Genomic DNA, 21,828 nt, shown 5'->3' on the forward strand with positions numbered 1-21,828 from the left:
CTCATTTCATTAATATGAGATCAAAGTTAAAATAAGGTCAAGTCCTTATCTCAGATAATATAAGCAGCTATATTTGGTGTAAGGAATGATTGCAAGGAGTGCATGATTGTAAGGTGTACAAATGGATCAACTGTATTTGGTGAAATGAATGATTGTAAGGTGTACATATCCGACTGGTAGATATCATCTGAGCTTGAACTCATTTTCGCCATTTTCAACACAAGAAAATGACTGTACCAAATCAGGAAAATGACAATTGCTAAACATACGTATAATGTGTGTACGATTTTTGTTTTGCCATTTGATTAGGGACTCAATGTTTTGAATTTTCCACTGAATTCAGTATGTTTGTTATTTTACTTGGTTCATTTGACGATTTTCATATTTTAAGTTGGACTGTTTCCCGGATACTACATGTACCAGTAGTATGTCAATCATATACAATTGAAAGGTGTACATGCCTGTCTATCTGGCATGTTCATCTGACCGACGAGTCACACCACAAGAATAAATTACAATTGTATTTCAAAGTGTATAACGGTAGCAAAGGCAGATTATATTTGCACTTGTATTTAATACTTGATTATGAGAAGGGAATCAACATAAGCAAACATGATAAATCAACTAAGATAGTTTACTAATTAATTCGTTGACAAAGATCTCGGTGTTACATATTTTTTTTAATTATTTATGGTAGATAAATATTCATCTTAGTTTTACGAGTGAGCTGAAATCAAGCTCCAACATTGAATTTGTGAAGATTGCATAGTGTTGTCCCATATTTTCTGAGCATGGTTTCAACAACAAATGCGTGTTGCCTTGCTCTACAGTGCTGAAACATGGAGGCACATCTTTTCAGTTGGTCCACAAATCTGTAATTCAAAATTAAGAATTTCCAGTATCATATAATGAATCATGGTCTTATGGGTTTGTCTTGCAGTCACAAATGATAGAAAATTATAAATATCAAATTTGCAGATTACTTTTGATTTCGATTTCGTTTGATTTTCGTATAAGTTAAAATAAATTTAATCTCAGTAGAAGAGACACGAACTCCACAATGAATATCGTACTGTTTCAAATTATCAAGGATTCCTCTTTGGTTTTGACATATTACCATCCTTAACATTGATAACCTCCACAAGAATATTCACGCTAGCGGACGTAAATCTTAAAAAAAAACTAACTTTATAACAAAGATAGACCAGTGTTATAATAAAAAAGGAAAATAACGGATCCTAAAGCATTTTTAAAATCGAAAGAAAAATTATCGACCACAAAAATATCATTTAAAAATAGATGACCAATGGTATAAAATTCTATAAAAAGAATGGTTAAAATACAAATTTGATCGAATAATGTTGATAGAAAACACTAATATACTGCCTGAAGTAAAACTTACCCACAAGTAGATGGATTAGTGAATTTAAAAGAATCTTGGACACATTCCACGAATTTAGATCTGAACTCTGGTTCATTGTAGCATGTTGTTAAACTTTGAATGTCTGAAATTTTCAAATTATTATATGTGTAGAATTAACTAATTGCTAGATGCTTTATAATGTCTTGTTGAAAATATAGTCGAACGGATGATAAAACATAATACCGAGGCATATCCTTGTGAGATTAACTTCAGTCTTTATAATTCCTACATGTGCAACGTAATGCAACAGTCAAACACCAGGCAACTGTTCGACGTTTCACTGAACAAGAGAATTTGACAAAAAAGATTGAATAGATATGTTAGAATTCAGGACTTTATATAAATATCTATACGATACGAGCTTTTATCTTTGTTGATGGCCGTACGGTGACCTGTAGTGGTAAGTTCTGTCATTTGGTCACTTAAAGCAAACATATCACATCTCTATTTTATATGATAAAAGAGAATTTCATAAAAGACTTAACATAGAATTTTCTCTCAAACTTATCTTAAACAGATTGCTTAGTACTCATAACTTTTCATTCTTAGCGGATTTACACTTCTCCAATTGGATGTTTATTATATTACTATTCTTAAGAAAAGACTTGTTTTCACATTTCAGCTTTAAGGGTCGAAATTCTATTCAGATAATAAATTTTCTCTCTATTCAATATTTGGATCGTATCAAACAGACATGAACATTTTTCCTCAATACGAAATACTGTATATGTCCTTTTTTTGCGGTGTACTTATTTTTACGAATTTCTCTGTAAGTATACTTCCGCAAAAATAAATACACGCGAATACAAATGCAGCTTAAATAAATGTAAAACCTTCAAAACCAATAATATTCTCTGGAATTTACAACGTTCACCTGGTTTCCCTTAACATGACCTCATTTAAACTGTGAAACTATTTATTGTTGCACCATATGGGGTTTTACCGCAAGTTGCAACATTGAGCGGATTCATAAACTATAAAAGCGCATAGCAAGATTAATTTTGAATAAGCCTTTTGATTAACCATCAATATCAATGTTTAAAGAACTTAATTGGATGACCGTTTTTACTCGGATAAAATATTTTCAAGCCATTTTAATGTTTAAATGTATGAATGGACTAGCGCCAGATTATCTTACATGCAGTGATCTATATAGTTATTCTCTTAGGTCAACAACATCTGGACATCTTCATATACAAGGCCAAAGTCTGAATACTTCAAAAAGACTTTTCAATATTCTGGTCTAATCATTTGGAATAATTTGCCAAATGATATAAAGGATTTAAGATATATAGAAAGCTTTAAGATGAAATGTGCTAATCTCTTTATCATGAAACAAAATGAGTAGACAAACTTTTGTTAGGACATTCTTGCCATGCTAGTTCTACAGTCTGTTTTCATGCTTGTATATATATATATATATATATATATATATATATTTGTAATTGTGTACATATCATTTGATTATTGTTCTATATGCATTGATTGTTATATTAATTATTTATTTAAATATGTGAAGGCCTTGTGTGAGATTAACAATTGTATGTTAAATGAGTTACCTTCGTTTAATAAAGAATTTATTATTATTATTATTATCAAACTGTTAAAACAACACCTGTGATCGATACAGATCTGATAGTTTTATTGTGTAACTACAAGTTAATCGGAGAATAATCTCTTTGCTACTGTTTTGTTCTATTATTCCGTTATTTATATTTTGATATTAACGGCACATCAGCGAAATTAAATACACGCGAATTAATCGGCAATACCGATTGCGCGAAAATAAGTACACGCGACAAAAAGTACATATACAGTAGTATATATACATGAAGTCAAAGCATATAACACACTAAATATTAAAGTTAAAAAAGAGATACATTTATAATTTCGATTAAAATTCAACTAGCAAAAGTTGTATGTAAAATTTTATTATCTTTGACGGCACGTGTGCTGTGCATCGACCATAACATGAACATATAAATGTCAATGATTGAATACAAAGATTCGTTGTTATTATAAAACAAAACTGAAATCACACAAAACGACATGTTAAAAGAAAATGTTTGAATAAATAGATAATTTAGAGAACTTAAGAGGAACGTAAATCATGGACATTGTGGCATGCTATAACTGAAGGTTTAGATCAATGCAGATATATACGTGTGAAAGTGATTTTTGGTGTTGTTATTCTTAATTAAATGCTTATTGCTTAGATTATGATACTTTTCAATACAATAGCTCGTCACTGATTAACATCTTATAGCTGTGTTGTCAAAAGGTACGACACAATGAGTAGCCATTTTAATTATTATGTAAAAAGAGATTTTACGTTTGATCTTTTAAAAGCATTGAATTGCATCTCGGCCTAAGCAACAGTTATTAGAGCAAAAATTGTGAAAATTGGCAAAATTTATTTAAGTAAGCGCATTCATTAAATCTGTTTAACAACATAAAAGACATTATTTTAGCTGTATAATGTACTTAAATGTTTTGATTTATCTTGGATAATACAGGTAAATTTAAGCGGAGTCAGTGTTGGCGTTTATTTAGCCAGCGAGAAAAAAGCGAAAATTAAACACACGAAAAACAAACCCCAATATTCAATCATCTTATGCAAATGATATACACACATTTTTTATACTGAACACAAACAGCTGTTTCTATTTCAGCCATCATATCAGTAACAAAATGCATCTCTTTACACTTCTCTGCCTCCTTACAAACCAATTTTGACTTCATATGTCTGCAATGCAACATACAATATTAGAGTATAAATCTATAGAATATGACAGCGCAATGATTCTGTAAATCAACTTATGGATACTTCATTTCTGGTTTATCCATTTCTATCCGTATTTACGGATATATTGTTTTCCGCGATTTTCTTAAAAGGTTTGACACATTTGCCTTATTGTCATACTCACGAACAAAATTCGTTCTTGAAAATTAGTGGTCACACAGTTATTGTTATCTTTTACCTCCGTATCTGACTGCTATTAAAAACTATAATACTATGCTAACCTTGTGCTCAATTCTTATTGTTGTTTGATTGTTTGTTCATTGACGTATGCCACACATATTCTAAAATTTATTGCTTTAAACTAATACTGTTTTATCTGAAGTTAAGATACGATTTTGCACTCATGTTTATATTACAATTTCAACATTCTCAAGTGTTATTCACAGAACGAAAATCTATTATTGACAAAATACATATTTTAGTTGCTCTTTTTAACTATCAATGAAATGCTTTATTTAAAGTTTAAACACGCAGGTTAACATTTAGTCAACCTTGAAAAAAACCCACAAAAAAACAACAACGTTTTAGTCCTGGTCTCAATCACCAAAGTTACATAAGTTTCTTTACATACCAATGGTTAGCAATTTGTGACCAGATCTTGCAATATTTATATATTTAAAAGCAAAGTTGTATTCATCCTTCGCTGGGATTCAAACTCATTATATTGGGATATCGAGACTGTATTTTAACTATTTAATGACAGAAATGTACACATACTGACATAGCTCGTCAACTGTTTCTTCGCTGACATCTTTTAAAGTATCGCCATCATAGAAGAAGTTTCCAATATCTAGAAATCTGTTAGAACAACTAAACAATGGATAGCATTCTCTTGGAACATCCGATGATGTACCTGAAACTATAATAATGTTTTGAGAATTCACTAGACTATAACCATTGAGGTTATGAGGTGGAAAACCGCAAGGGCTAGTTTTGCTCGCCTCATTCATCTTAATTGATTTGAATTGTCAGGTTTTCTCTCAGGTCACGCCCGTTTCCTCCACCAATATAAACTAACCGCAACGAAATAGCAAAATATAGTACTGAAATCGGCTTTAAACACTGATCAATCATATTAGAAAATTCGATAACTTTTTAATAATGGATTTTTTAAGACGATATATGTTTATAAATTATCTGACATGCTCACAATGTAAAAACTCATCAAGAATACCAGGCTTATGTTTTGCTACATGAGACTCGTATGGTTAATAGCAAACTCTTCAGTGACTCTCGAATCAAAATACTAGGGAGGCTTTATCATAAAAGATGTAATAGGGCATTTAACCCCACAAATTAAAAAGTTGTGCCAAATGTGACCAATAACTATAACCCTGTTATTACGAGACATTGGACATTCTATCAACAGTTTATAGAAAAAGAGCATATAAATGATATGTTTTAAGAGTCTTTTGTAGACGAAACGCGCGTCTGGCGTATATACAAATCCTGGTATCTATGATGAGTTTATATACAACCACTGGGTCGATGCCACTGCTGGTGGAGATTTATTTTCCCGAGGGTATTACCAGCCAACTTTATGTGCTGACATGAATTATCATTGATATGGTTATACTTATAAATTGTTTACAAAATTTTGAATTTTTGAAATACAAAGGCTTTTCTACCTCAGGCATAGATTACCTTAGCTGGATTCGGCAAAACTTTTAGGACATTTGGTCCTCAATGCTTTTCAACTTCGTACTTTATTTGGCCTTTAAAAACTTTTTTGGATTCGATCGTCACTGATGAGTCTTTTGTAGACGAAACGCGCGTCTGGCGTATACACAAAATTTAATTTAGTCCTGGTATCTATGATGAGTTTATTTACAACCACTGGGTAGATGCCACTGCTGGTGGAGATTTATTTTCCCGAGGGTATCACCAGCCCAGTGCTCAGCACTTTTTGTGCTGACATGAATTATCATTGATATGGTTATATTTATAAATTAACTGTTAACAAAATTTAAAATTTTTGAAATACTTAGGCTTTTCTACCTCAGGCATAGATTACCTTAGCTGGATTTGGCAAAACATTTAGGAAATTTGGTCTTCAATGCTCTTCAACTTCGTACTTTATTTGGCTTTTTAAACTTTTTTGGATTCGAGCGTCACTGATGAGTCTTTTGTAGACGAAACGCACGTCTGGCGTATATACAAAATGTAGTCCTGGTATTTATGATGAGTTTATTTACTTGTTACTGGACTGATTTTGTTACGTCTTTATTTAACTTTTCCTTTTATTTATCATATTTTGAAATATTAACAGATCTTCAATACGAAATCACAATCGGCACTTGGTGTGCAAGTAAAAAAACCTAGTTTATTTGAATTTGACTCAAATAAAGCTTTTTACCACTGTTATTTTACATGAAATTCAGATTGTTATATGCATATTACTCCGTTTAGTCCAGCATTCTTCGTTATTTCACAGGCTAGCAAGTCATTTAGAAATTATAAAACAAGCCTTTTTTATATAGATTAGACCGTTGGGTTTTCCGTTCGAATGGTTTTACACTAGTAATTTTAAAGCTTGTTGTGCGGTGTGAGCCAAGACTCCGTGTTGAAGGCCGTATATTGACCTATAATGCTTTACTCTTAAAAATTGTTATTTAATGGAGAGTTGTCTCATTGGCACTCATACCACATCTTCCTATATCTATTAAGTGATGAAAGATACAGAACTAAGGTTGAGTATATTATGTAAAAACTAACACAAATACGTGGTGATATGATATTGTTGCCATAAAAATTATTAACAATGCAGAAAATATAAATTATTGTTTGCAATCAAATATTAGTACTTAGAAAAAGATTTAACTTACCCGAGGCAAAACCGACGAGAACGAGTACTAAGGCAAACATAGTTGTACTAGTCGAAACAAATTTGATGTAAATGTGTTGTGCTGAATATAAAAATGTCACTTATTTATATATGTGAGCGCATAATAAGCACGATATTAATAGAAATAATTGACGAATTATGATCTGTTAATTACATAATATAAAGTACAATACTTATTGAGATAATTCACAGCTTAATGTTTATGTGTTCACTTTTTTATTATTGTATAGTAAACACGGTGTTATTATTATAAATGCCTGCACGTTTTTTTTTATCTACTTTGTCAATTTTGTCTAAATACCAAGGTTTTCCAATAAAGCCTATCTTGCTTGAAATTACTGACAACAATGTTTTAATTTGATATCATGTTAATTAATTTGTCATGATTTTTCTAAAAATTAAAAAAAAAGGTATTTTTCTCAATTGTTTTTTTCCAGGCCTTGACAAGTTCATAGCCAAATATATTATCTATGCCTGATATAGCCCTAACATTTATGAATTACTGTGTTTAGTAAAGAATTAAGTATTTAGCAAGAATTCGATAAATAGTTTTGAAGGTCGTACTTACATACTTGTCTGTGTGTTTTTTTTTGGTCCAAACTAAATAACGGTTGTTTAACTGCTTCTAACATTTTGCAGATTTGTGCCTTACAAATTGATTGATATTACAAAACAATCTCGTTTAAGATCCCTAAACAGGAGATTTAAATAGAAAAAGACAATATGTATGAATTCTTATGATTTCACAAAAATCGTATGCATAAGAACGAATTCTATTTTATCAATTTTTGTCTTCGTCTCTTATGATATGGAAAAAATGTTTTAAACAAAAGCAACAAAACAAAAGGAGTTTTGTTAAGGTAGCACAACAGACTAACAGTGTTTTTTTAAGATATTTTTTTATCACATAATTTTGAAGTAAGTATTATTCTGCACAGTTTGTAAAAAATCAAAAATCATTATCATATCACAATAGGGAGTAAATTGATAATGACTTTATCTAAATAAAAGCATATGGTAATTAATCTAAATATATAGGCATTTAGAAAGGTCTAATATGTAAATCATATGTTGATGCCAGTGACCAGCTGTTAATCACTGACCACATGATAAATAGTGTGGTTTTATCTCATTGTATCATGTGTATTGCAACAAAAGTAATTTATATAACTTTGAAGTTAATAGAGAAAAGGGAAAAGTTATTAAAAGGTGAATTTCTAAAGAGAAAAAAAAATAACAAAAAAGAACAAAACTATATATATATAAGGATAAGAGTGTGACAGTATCTTCGAAAGCCTCTGACAAACGTTAAACTGTTAAGGTTCTTACTACACACAATAAGAATATGACTCTGAATATGTCTTATGTTAGGAGTTTTAGGCACTTTAAACAATTTTAATTATTATGTGAATATGTGGGACAGTCTATTTTCAGGAAGGGGATGGTCTTGATCTTTTATGAACATGTCTTTTATTGCATAATTTTAATATTATAGCTAATTTCATAGTTTTCTCTTTAAAAATACAAATGAAACTCATTATTTATATTGATAATAGTGATGTTAAGTATTGATTATATGAAGCTTGTCATTCCTGTTATTCTCTTATCTTTTTGGATAATTTTTTTCTAAATTTATAGGTGTCCATATAAGACTCATCAGTGACGCTCATATCAATATATTCATAAAGCCAAACAAGTATACAGTTAAAGAGCATTGAGGATCCAAAATTCCAAAAAAATGTGCCAAATACGGCTAAGGTATGCCTGGGATAAAAAAAATCCTTAGTTTTTCGAAAATTCAAACTTTTGTAAACAGGAAATCTATAAAAATGACCACATTATTGATATTCATGTCAACACCGAAGTGTTGACTACTGGGCTTGTTACACCTTCGGGGACGAAACGTCCACTAGCAGTGGCATCTACCCAGTGGTGTAAATAGTTATCAAAGCTAACCAGAATTATAATTTAGTACACCAGACGCGAGTTTTGTCTACATAAGACCCGTCAGTGACGCTTATATCAAGATATTTTAAAGCCAAACAAGTACAAAGTTGAAAAGCATTGAGGATCCGAAATTCCAAAAAGTTGTACCAAATACGGCTAAGGTAATCTATGCCTGGGATAAGAAAATCCTTAGTTGATATTCAGTGTAGGTGAATTAAGGAATGACTGTAAAAAAAATTCTGTCTATGAAGTGTGCACCACATTTGTTATATATGGTTTATCGAATCGATAGATAAAAGTATTACAGTCGTTCCTTATAACCTAATGCTCGGGGTAAATCTTGAAAATACGCAGATGAGGTCACTGTCTCATGACAAAATTATGTCAATGTGAGCTGATAGAAAACATATATTGTTGGCCTTGATTATTGTAGAGAAGAACAAGTAAAGAAACTATAATTATTTTATCATGCAACTCAGATTGACCACAAAACAGAATTAGGAAATAAGAAGAGATTTTGAAATCTATCTATGGGTTTAGATGATATGATACCGACTGTAGCTTGATTTATCTTTCGGAAAGATCATCAAGCGTTTAAAAGTTCATACAAGTTAAAACGAAATTAATTCCGTATTTAGGAGAGTACAAGAATTTTATTCCTTATGCCTGCTTTCAGATATCACGTTTCATTCAAGTTTTTATAAACAAAGTTGTTTCAATTAGTAATAAAAAATGAAATGTTTACAAAAACAAATTGACGAAAAAACCCTCGGGAAAGCAAAGTTTATAAAACACGTAAGAGTAATTGGATCCAATACTATGTGAAATAAAGAATCTACAATGGACGAGGTACTTTTGAAACTGAATGTATGAACGTTTTGTTATTGAAAAATTGGGAATGATTGTGATATGTATTTCAAAAATACCATTTGATAATAAGTTTGGTATGACATGTTAAATTTATACATGTTACAAAATTGTAGTAAATCCATGAAAAATAAGCCTAGATGTAATTCAAAATGTGCTTCTAAAAGAAAGATTTCTTCACAAAGCCAATCGAAAAGAAAAAAAATATAAGTATTTTAAAGTCAGTAAAAAAAACCCCAAAAGAAACCATGAATGTGTCCACAGTACATGAATGCCCCACTCGCACTATCATTTTCTATGTTCATTGGACCGTGATATTGGGGTAAAAACTCTTAATTTGGCATTAAATCAGAAAGATCATATCATAGGGAACATGTGTACTAAGTTTCAAATTGATTGAACTTCAACTTCACCAAAAAACTACCATGACCAAAAACTGTAACCTAAAGCGGGACAGACGGACGAACGAACGGACGGACGGATAAACGAACGGACGCACAGAGCAGAAAACATAATACCCTTCTGCTATCGTAGGTGGGACATAAAAAGAAGAAGGCCTGTACAGAGTGAAAACGATAGATGAACAAAAATTGTTAAGATGATCAGATGCATACTGCTAGAAATACACATAAGCCCATAACAATATTAAACTGGTCCTACAAGTCATATGAAAATTAGAATTTGACTAAAAAGTTAAACATGTTACAACTATATTCACTTAAATGCGTAACTTTTACTCTAAAAGAATTGAATATTAACTTTTTTTTTAAAAGAAAATCTTTTATTTAAAGGATTTATTTATTATTTATAACTGTTAATGTAAATGTCTTAAAGAACAAATTTAACAACTGTAAATGAATAGTTTTATCACACATGTGAACACATGATAAATTAAAAAAACAAACACGCCTTCCTCTTTCCATGTTCTTTTTCTATATGCCTTTTAACGTTTGTTTATACACATGACGTGGGTCTCGACTTATAAATCCCGTCATTCCGTTATTGTTGTTTGGTAAATTATGGTATTATTGTCTTTAAGTTTTGATAATTTACTTTGTCTACATGTTGACATTTGTACCTTTTATATATATATCAAAAAGAAGATGTAGTATGATTGCCAATGAGACAACTCTCCACAAAATGTATGTTTGTTTTGTTCACACATTGTTGTCAATATTATGAAATTGTATGCGATAGTCATACAAGTAAGGGGTGTAGCTAGCTATAAAACGAGGTTAAATCCACAATTTTCTACATAAGAAAATATATGTACCAAGTCAGGAGTCTGATATTTGTTATCCATTCGTTGATGTGTTTGAGCTTTTGATTTTGCCATTTGATAAGGGCCTTTTCTTTTTTTTTATTTCTCTTCGGAGTTCAGGATATTTGTGATGTACTTTTTCCCACGTACTCTGAAATATCAATGTTATCGAAATTATTGAACCAATGCATGCATATATACTAAACTAATTCTTGCTCTTGCCTGCACATATTTTATATGCATTGCTATAACGTATTATCGACAAGTAACATTTCATTCTGTTCTTGTTGATCGCAAGTCAATTAACTCTGAGGTTGTTGCCTAAGTTTACCATATCGTGGCATTGATAAACATTACACACAAAACAGGAAAGCGTGCCTGATCAGTGAACGTAAAGAGATATGACACTTTTTTTTAATAAATTTTTATATGAGTTCCTATTTGTTTAATTAACATTTTTATTTACAATAATTGTTAAATAATCTTTTGTATTGAATTTGTTCTTTACAAATCTGGTTTTACACCCAAGAGCCCATAAACCCCTCGCATTTGCGTTGCGTGGTGGCCGAAGATGTAACGACAGTTCTCCTAGGTAAGATCACTGTATAATGTAAAAAATCGGCGAATTAGTGTCTGGGAAGTCATTAACTCAATAACAGTACATTTGTAAAGATTTTGATAATATATAGTTAGTTCAACATAACAATCAAGTATATATAACTTTTTTTTAATTTGAAGTTTCACATAGCAATGTTGAGGCTGTTGCTAAGGTTGAAGAATTTTTATTGTTTTTAGAAAAAAATCATCAAGAAATATATTGGTTATATTCTAAATTCTAGCATAACGTCCTTCAAATGCTTTGAGTACACAGCCGAGGTAAAATATGAATATATTGCCAGGGCTGTTCCGATCGTACCCCCACGTCTTATGCTTTTTTTTATGAATGATGTGCCTGAGATCATAGAACGATGACGTAAGAATATAAGAACAGAAAAACATCACAACAAGGAAAAGTAAACAAACGATGCTAAAATGTGGTTAAATGTGATATAAGCTATTTTTTTTATATATATATAAGACAAGTGGTAAACTATAATTTAAATTCATCCAAAACTCTAAATAGTTTAAGCATGTCACTAATTCAGTTTGTTCCGTTCTTTTACGCCAATTTGATAGAGCGTTTATTCATGGGAACAGCAAATATTTGCCTCCACCTAGAGTGCTTCGATTCAAAATAATTGCCGTATTTGTCCTATTAGAATCGAAATAATTCATGGGGACAACAACTGTCATATTCCTGTCTTGGTACAGGTATTTTCTTATGTAGCTAGACAATGGTGTATAAGACCTGTTTTTATAGCTAGCTAAACCTCTCACAGTTGCATATAATTTTAGTATTCCGGTGTTCAAAAATCATAAATCGATTGAGAAAAAAACAAACAAACCGGGTTACAAACCAAAACCGAGGGAAACACATCAACTTTAGTTATTCTCAAGGATATATTAAGCCTAGTAGAAAGAACTTTTTTATTGACATAAAATATCATTTTCTGCAAATACTGCAAATAAAAAATTGACATATTCGTAAAATAGCATACCCCGAACATCCTTTCGTGATGCGGATCCTTGTGGTAAAAAATCCCCTTTTTTTACACAATAAGTTCTTTGAAGATTTAATACTTTGAACAAATTTAATAGCTCCATAGTTTTTACACATTTATTCTATGTACCTGTACTTTCATGATCACCACAAAAGGTTAAGCTCAGTCATTTGTAGAAATGAAAAAGAAACATGTCCAATATCACTACACAGAGATTTTTTGTTTACACGTGACTTTTGAGTTCCTTATTTCGAGACGCATTAGGGATATTGTCCTATATCCTTCATGATCATGTTGCTAAAAAGATTTTAACCGGACATGATTTTTTCCGTAAGAGAAAAAGATGTCCAGATGACCAGTTTCCTAATATGAAACTTCTTTCGAAGGATCAAAAGTAATATAACAAAAAAACCGAACTCCGAGAAAAATTAGTAAAGATATACACGAGCAGTGTAAATTGTAAGAAAGAGAACCACGACTGCAAATAAAAATGAAGAGGATTATTCAGCTAAATTGATCGAATGCATCTACTTTTAAATTCATGTGTTCTATAATTCTTCAACACAATGAGTCGAAATCACATAACATAAAAAGTATTTTGTCCTTTTATGTAAGTAGAACAACTGAGCTAGAATAATATTTACCAAATGTGTTAATGTACCAAAGCTTCGGTCAACACTTTGGAACCGTCTAAAATTTTTGAAGTGATGATTAAACAGGTAAGCAAACACAACCATATTACCCTTATATTATAAGATCTAATAAAGATTTTAAATGGCGATTGGTGATCCTAAAGCAAAAAATTATAACTAACAAAAACTCAGTTATATCTATGATAGATAAACATTTATTTAACATCTCACTATCTCACATAGGAACTCCGATATTAAACTTGTGATGATTACATATTGTCTCTCTATATTCTTCGACCGTAGTTTCTACGGCAGATGCTTGTTGTTCTTTTTTTACACTGATGGAACATCGCTGCACAGTTTTTCAGACGGTCTACAAACCTGTTATTGAAAACAAACAATTTCAAAGACTGGCTATTGAAATAGAAATAAGGAAATGTGGTATGATTGCCAATGAGGTAACTATCCATCAAAGTTAAAATAAAGTATAAGTCTGGATATTCAATGGTTAACAAATAGGCGGAAATCACTAACACAAGTCAAATAAGATAAAGCCTATAAATTGCGCGAAAATTTATGCATACTTTGGGAATTTTCAATGTAACCATGGTTTAAGGATTTTGTAAACGATAATTTTTACATGTCGGCAGGTCGAAAAGCAAATAATGTGAATCTTTAAAAAAACCTCCTCATTGCAACTTTGTATGATAAAGGTTCAACCTTAAATCATCGGGGAAACAAACGATATTAGTCAGAGTGTGCCGTATCCGCAACAGACCTTTTGCGTACTTAAAAATCAGCTCTAAAATTCGCACTGCATTGTTTATCGGAAAACTTATATCTACCGCTCCAAACCATGTTTTCAAATTTTTGTGAAATTTGCGACCGTCCGTTCATTTACGTACATGCTTTGGCTGTACGTGTACATCAAATATGCAAAGCACTTGGATGGACTTAATAATATAAAACTTTTGTCTCGATCTCTTGGTTGAACTCAGTGAATGTGATGATGAATCTTTATATATAATCTGCCTAAAAACCCTTCAACTATGCTCAGTGATTTCGACTTAGAGTCATTCAAGCGACTTTGCTACATCCATGTAACAAAATCTGCATCCGAATACAATCGTCAATTGAACAATATAGTATAATGCTAGCACATGTAATATCGACAGCACGCGATATAAACTCTTTTGCTCTTGCACTGTTTGTGATCATTTTCATTTATATGTCAATATTGCGCATTGCTCACAACTTTATCATTTATATGGTCTGTTATTAATGTTTTAATTTATTGTTCATGATTATATCATTCATGTAATCTCTGTAAAGAGGGAATGAAGATATGAATGAATGAATTGCAACTTTGTATGACAAAGGTTCAATCTTAAATCATCGGGCAAACAAACGATACCAGTCAGAATGTGACGTAGCCGCAACAGACCTTTTGCGTACATAAAAATCACTTAATATATAAATATGAACGACGCATCTACTTAGTCTATGATTAGAAAAAAGACAAGAGAAAAGAGAAAATCAGAATAAAAAAATACTCTTACCCATAACACAGTAGAATACGATCCTTTGAATCACTGTCGTTGAAATCAGGTGGCATTTAAAAACATGTTTCAATGCTACCGAAATTAGCTGACTTCTATCCCTATATACTGAGGGTGTAGCTAGGATGTTTAAAAGCATTCTTTTTCATGCTTGCAATGGAATTCAATTCTCACCTGACTATCCTCAACACAGTAGAATACGATCCTTTGAATCACTGTCGTTGAAATCAGGTGGCATTTAAAAACATGTTTCAATGCTACCGAAATTAGCTGATTTCCATCCCTATATACTGAGGGTGAAGCTAGGATGTTTAAAAGCATTCTTTTTCATGCTTGCAATGGAATACAATTCTCACCTGACCATCCGTATTCAATAAAATTCCATGTGAAACTAAATGATGTTGATTTATGGTTAAGCTTAGCACTGGCAATAATCTATAGTTAGATATAACTGATGGACTTGCGAAAAGGAAGACGAACTTGCTTTTACTACTCGTGTCTGTGTAATATATATTGTAACCTACTGAATAAAAATGGTCTTGAGTTACAAATGTATCTGATTTTACGATTTTTCTATTTTGTATCTCCGTATGTATTAAATAGTTTAGTTATCAACGTCAAACTACGTTTTATATCAAATTTCCCCTTTTAGTCACGAACAAAGATAAGTATCCTTAAGTAATTCATCTTCATCTTCTTATAGTAAAAAAAACCTCCAGATATGCATTATGTTTGTGATACGTTTTAAAACATTTTTAGAAAACGCAAATTTTATTCAATAAAACATTTCAATAACAATGTCGGGTTTTGGAATGTACAGTTTGAAAGTGTACTGAGTGTATTGTCTTCTGTTACATGTATAATTACACAAAAGATCTTTATATAGTCATATCTCCGGCCTTCAGAACGTGTACCTACGAACTTTCATTATAACAAATCAATATTATAACATATCCTCTCTGTTTATGTCTTTACTTTATCTTATTTCAATTTTGTGTTTTCCATAAACTAAATAGAAAATGCTTAAGAAACGTCACTAATTTAATGAAACAATGAAACGGAAAACAACACATTCGACTTATATATCGTTATAAGAATGCACCAAGCTGAAAAATTCTTTTGATTTCAGGAAATCGAGATATGACTATATATTACATAAATGTAGGATACGTTTACTTGATAAGACAACTTTTCAATTAATAAATTGAAAATATAATATAAAATATATTAAATATCTTATAAACACGGTGATAAAAAGCAAATTGTAAGGCGTATAACAATTGGTTTTTCTTTCACTCATAACACAGACATTTAATTATTTAATACGACAGAAAACATTACGGTGGCAATCAAAAATTATAAGTCTAAGACAAAAAGACTACACCTTGATAAAAAAAAAAAACGATTAACGGCAAACAACAATCCACAAAAACAATTCTCAAAAGAGCAAGAATCAAACCGAATGCCGTTGGCGATCTCAGGCGCCCGATGACTATAAACAGTACCTGTCTTTTTAACGGGCTCCGTGATGTTGTTCAAAGAATGTCAAAAGTCAAAGGTAAGTTCATTCCAGACGACATACTCGAAGGGATGAGGAATGCATTGTGATCAATACAAAACAAAACATATCCGTTATTATCTTAAGATTACGAGTGTCTTAATATCGAAAATGATAAAATCTTATGACACCTGCTAATAAAATTTATAATGGAAATGGGGAATATGTCAACAAGACAAAAACCCGAACAAAGAGCCGAAAACAACCAAAGACCACTAAAATGGGTCTTCAACACAGCGAGAAAATCCCGCATCCGGAGGTGAGCCTCAACTGGCCTCGTGCCGAAAATGTGTACTAGTTCAGTACATCTATAGATAAAATCATTTTTTTTAAAAAGTAATTCAGTCTCCCTTCAGTAGTATTATATGTTTAAACGCTTTTGGTACACCGTCTACCCGTAAGAGTTGAATAAGAAAAGACACTGTATTTATTCCAGGAACTTATTAGATAAATATAACGGACTTGTTTTGTGTTGCAAGCGTAGTTTTAAAAAAAAATTTATTACTAAAATCATAACAAAATCATGATATAATTGTTAAAAGAGATGTTACATGCTTGAAATGACCTTGAAGTTGACGAAAATCACAGCCTTATTCCAAATTTTCAAAGTACATCATGAATGTAATACCAAGACACAGAAGACATGAATTTGACAAATCATATACAATCAATAGCCGATGAAAGATAGTTTTTCTTCCCATTTAAAAATAATATTGCTTAAACAAATTTATCGTCTGTAAACAAGACGAAATTTCAATTATATTGGTATATTTGTTAAAAATTAAATCAAATGAACTATGATATCAACCCTTTAATTAACCAGCAACGGCCTTTAATGGAATGTTGTTAAATAAGATACAAAGCATCTGATCATATTGGACATAAAATCCACATATTAAGTGCCTCTCTTTGCTTATCTTATAATATTTATACCCAACAACATTATATATACGGGTATAAATTTCTGACTGAGACTATAAATGTAACACTTGATCAACCCAATAAACACTGGTAACTCTTTTTGATTACATTAATTTAGTAAATGATATCATTTTAAAATTTGATTACATATTGAATTATCTGATTTCTAAAGATGAAGCCGAAGCCGACTGCTAAAAAATAAAATATTTGACCAATGAAAAAGAGGATTAATGTTGCAGTTCTCGAAAATAGTATGTTTGTCAAAAACGCAATGGTCTGTTAATTACTTTATATTTAAAACAAAATCAAACTTTCTGCATGAATAATTATGACAACTCCGATTCCGCTCCTTTTGATGTTAATGCGATTTTGTTCTTAGGTGTGTTTTACCTTGACCTGACGATATTTTTAATCGCGTCACGATATTTGAGAATCGGTAAACAACAGTCGCCGTACTTGATCGTCAGATTTGTTTTATTTATGGGGTCATTCACCAGGTCTAAGTGAAGAATATGTCATAGGATGTTAATCGAAAATTACTACCCTTTCTTAAATTACTTTTTGTAAATTCATTGAGGTGTAAAAGAATTGACTGAAGTACATTTTTGTATGAAGCGCATAGAGATTGCTGTTAGCCAATCAAAATAACGTAATATAATGAAACATACATGCAATGTTATTATAAAGAGATGATCACAAAATACAACTTTACCTTCCTTTACAGGGTATTAATACCGACACATCATTTAACTGAAAATGTATCATTCAAGAATTCAAGTTCAGTTGGTACATCCAACATACTGACGAGACAGTCTACAGAATTACAAAATGTGAAACATTTAACAATAGAAAAAACCCATCCAGAGTTAAAACAATGATAAAATGTGAAAAAAATTAACTACATGTTCAAATACTGATAAAAGCTGCTAAAAACAACCACACAGTAAATCTTGTAACAACTGTATAACATAAAGCTTCTTTCTGAGGTATGAAACAGTGGCAATTAATTGAAACTGGTGAATACTTGTACTGTTGTCACATACAACATTTGCCATCTAGTATTCCTTTTAACTGTCACATTTCACTGGTTCTCCATAATAGGTAACTGCCTTCTGTTTTGTCGAATATGTAAACTAATAAGTTTGTAAACATCATACGTCATCCTCAATTGAGTTTTCGTTAACGGATTTCGATTTCAATAAGGAATTCAATAAGAAAATTACTTGATCGATCTTTGTGTCCATCTTCTGAATCTGGAATGATTAAAAAATGTATTATCGGTACAATGGATTAGCGTTGTTTCTTGCAAAAAGAAACATGAGCCCGGAGGCTGTTATAATGTCATATTGAAATCTTTGTAGAGGAAAACTGTCTACTTTGTCGGTTTACCTGCTTTATGTTTAAGGTTTAATTGGTGTTTATGTTGTTTTATGTGAATTTTGCAAGGAACAATTTGTTATATGTTTTATGTTGGGATTATTTCCTTTCTTAAAAAAGTAATTGTCCATCTTTCCTCGACTTCATAGGTTAAATGCCTATTTATATTGTCTAATTATTGTCACAACAAATGTTGTACGTCAGTAATAGTCATTTTGAGATAATGCCCATTAACGGAAATTATAAATAAGGATCGGACACGTTATACAAGTATTACAGCAGTTTAAGATGGCTATTATCGACAGCAATTAAAGACCTACTTGATTTTCCATTCTAACAATTCTAGCACTGAGAGTAACTCTTTCTCTATCTTTTCCATTGGAATAAAGAACTCCTGGCTTACCTAACGTCTGGTCTAATCTAAAAGTTAGAGAATTGTTCACAATAAGAAAAAGAAAAAAATCAACAGATGCAGTTAGTATTGACAATTCCATATACTTCAAAAAAACGTTTCTGCTTGTTCATTGACCACTTTTTTCTCGTTCTTATACAATATAAAATACTAGCTACATCAATATCTTTTAGACTAGAGTAAATCAAATAAGGTATTTGTATCTAGCAAAGTCTAGATCATAAGTTAAAAATTGTGTTATTTTATGAAATCGGCTAAGCAGATTTGATCCCCTTGATTATGTGTCTATTGTAATGTCTTTGAATATTGTTCTCGGTTGTTAATTATGTGTTACAATGTAAATATGTTTGTTTTGCTATAGCATGTAGTTACTGCTTTGCAATTAATAATTCATTCATTTAATCGTTCATTCGTTCGTTCGATCGTTCATTCGTTCATTTAAATATCACACACAGATAGAGTTTTCGATCTACAACGTCTTCAAATTCTCTGTTTACGAATCTGAAGTTTGACTGGTAATTTCACTTTCTTCATCAAGGTAACAAGGACGCGACGTCCATGTTCGTATACAAATTAACCAGGTTTGAACTTTGATTCACAACATTTTGGTATACAATCTTGAAAATATTTACAGAATGCATACATGTAAGTTGCGAAAACAGTAAATCGATTTAATTCAGATGAATGAAAAAATTGTAAAAACCCCATTTGCATACTCTATAATTAAAAACGGTATCAGGATTCAGTTATATCACAAATAGATATAAATACTTTAATTTTGTACCCATTGTGACATCGGACTTGGATTTTTTTTAACTGAGTTGAACTGTGTGTATTGCTGTGTGTTTGTTTATTTTACATTGGCTAGAGGTAAAATAGGGAGGGGGTGGTTTGAGATATCACAAACATGTTTAACCTGCAACATGTTTGGGCCTGTCTCAAGTCAGGAGACTCTGGACCTTTTTTGAGTTGTATGTTTCTTTTTTAATTTCAATCCATTAATATATTTTGGAAGTTGTTGTTATGTCTATTTTGATTGAACTAGTGTACATTTTATAGCCACTGAAATCAACCTCCGGGTGCGGGAATTTATCGCTGTGTTGAACTTTGGTGGTCCTGTGCTGTTAACTGCTCTTTGGTCGGGCTGTTGTCTCTTTGACCAATTCCCCACTTCCATTCTCAGTCGAATTTAATAATTAAATAAAAATGTAAAATACAATACCTTCGTTGAAGTTCTTTGATTCTGACCATCATATTAAGATGTCCTTGAGAATACTGTTCTATGACGTCTCTGACGTCATACGGTTTTCGTGCTTGCTATTAAAAGGAATATGTTATTACTAATGTTTGTCTTAGTAATGGATTCGTATTTCTATTTTTTTGTTTACGCATGATTTAATGTTTTTTTTTAAATCATACCAATTCCTTTACTTTGTCGACTTAATCATAGATTCTAGAAATAGTTGGTGTGAAATATTGAACCGAGAAAAAGATGTAAGTATCAAGGAAATGAAAAAGCTGTTTCTTTTTTTAAAATGCATAAAAAATATCTAAACGACTTAAAAGATATTGTTTATGAATGTTTTTATGACACATAAATAGTATATGGTATTTATGTATTACTGTAGCTATATGTATATGTCATGTACATGATTTTTGAAAAACATATGCTTAAAGTAGATTATATACGATAAAAAGCGTCTATTCTTGATATGACGTATAACGCTTTGTGTACCAACTTGGGCTTATCATGAGATGATCAGGACCATTGCTGATAATATTTGTTTTAACAATATAATAACAATTACGGTACTAACTTTACTCAACCAGATCGAGGCACATTAGTGTTGTCTGCAGTGATGTTTAAGGGAAAAAAGATATGAAAACTTAAATATAATATTAGCCTTCGCTAAAGAGTTAAAAAATCTTAAAATGAACAACAGTAAAGCCAAACATGGACTAAGGATCAGAGTTATACCATCCTGAGTGAAGAATGTTTTCAAAGCCGTTAGTTTCCATAATTAAAACCCGTTTGCCAACTCTGACGACCTCATGGTCGGGCTGGTATTACATAAGGACTGACATTTCATACGAAAAGGTATCTATTCAGTGGAAGGAATAAAAATATCGGAAAAAACACTGATTGAATAATGAATATTTAAGAAATTCTACCGTAAGTTTCAAATATTGCGAGATACTTTTAATTATTTGTCTATGGTATATGAATGTAATTGAATTAAAATTCTGTATTTATAAATTACCTGAAATTTTCTCCTAGCTACAAAATATTTGATTTTCCTAATTACTCGTATCGCTGCTTTATGTGCCTCTGTTAACCTAAAATAATTATACAGATAAAAACTTAAAATCAATTAAGGCAAAAAACATACTTAATAAACAATATGAACAAATTTGACGAAAGCTGCACAATAATATAAATGTTACCTATATCCATGATAATAAAAGGGTCAACATAAAATAATGAAAATGTTTATTACCCCAATCGTTACTGAAAATCAAAACTAAAAGCTAGTATCATGCAAATATATGACAACAGCCTACATTTTTCAAATATGACAAAGATGCATTGAAAATAGTATTTTAAGATATGGAGTTGACCGT

General features: G+C 31.1%; 2 protein-coding genes across 3 annotated transcripts in view; both read right to left on the reverse strand.

Moving 5' to 3' along the window:
- Positions 1-620: 620 nt before the first annotated feature.
- On the reverse strand, positions 621-7,262 carry LOC139491069 (uncharacterized). Of its 2 annotated transcripts, none has more exons than XM_071278375.1 (5): positions 7,052-7,262; positions 4,944-5,085; positions 4,057-4,169; positions 1,403-1,505; positions 621-872 (listed from the first exon to the last, which is right to left on the reverse strand). In XM_071278375.1, exons 1-5 carry the CDS (start codon positions 7,089-7,091, stop codon positions 734-736), a joined length of 537 nt encoding a protein of 178 aa, XP_071134476.1. In that variant the 5' UTR covers positions 7,092-7,262; the 3' UTR covers positions 621-733. The 2 variants fall into 2 exon arrangements, with proteins under 2 accessions (XP_071134476.1, XP_071134477.1); XM_071278376.1 differs by having other exon boundaries at positions 4,944-5,079; positions 7,052-7,158.
- An 8,428-nt stretch (positions 7,263-15,690) lies between these two features.
- LOC139491071 (potassium voltage-gated channel subfamily KQT member 1-like) overlaps positions 15,691-21,828 on the reverse strand; it is a 71,060-nt gene continuing 64,922 nt past the window's right edge. The window contains exons 12-15 of the mRNA XM_071278377.1: positions 21,468-21,543; positions 20,429-20,523; positions 19,115-19,214; positions 15,691-18,670 (exon numbers count right to left, since the gene is read on the reverse strand). Coding sequence (XP_071134478.1) covers positions 18,569-18,670; positions 19,115-19,214; positions 20,429-20,523; positions 21,468-21,543 — 373 coding nt within the window. The 3' untranslated portion in view covers positions 15,691-18,568. The remainder of the gene's footprint in view (positions 18,671-19,114; positions 19,215-20,428; positions 20,524-21,467; positions 21,544-21,828) is intronic.

Source organism: Mytilus edulis, chromosome 10 (genome assembly GCF_963676685.1).
Source record: "Mytilus edulis chromosome 10, xbMytEdul2.2, whole genome shotgun sequence".
Taxonomy (NCBI): domain Eukaryota; kingdom Metazoa; phylum Mollusca; class Bivalvia; order Mytilida; family Mytilidae; genus Mytilus; species Mytilus edulis.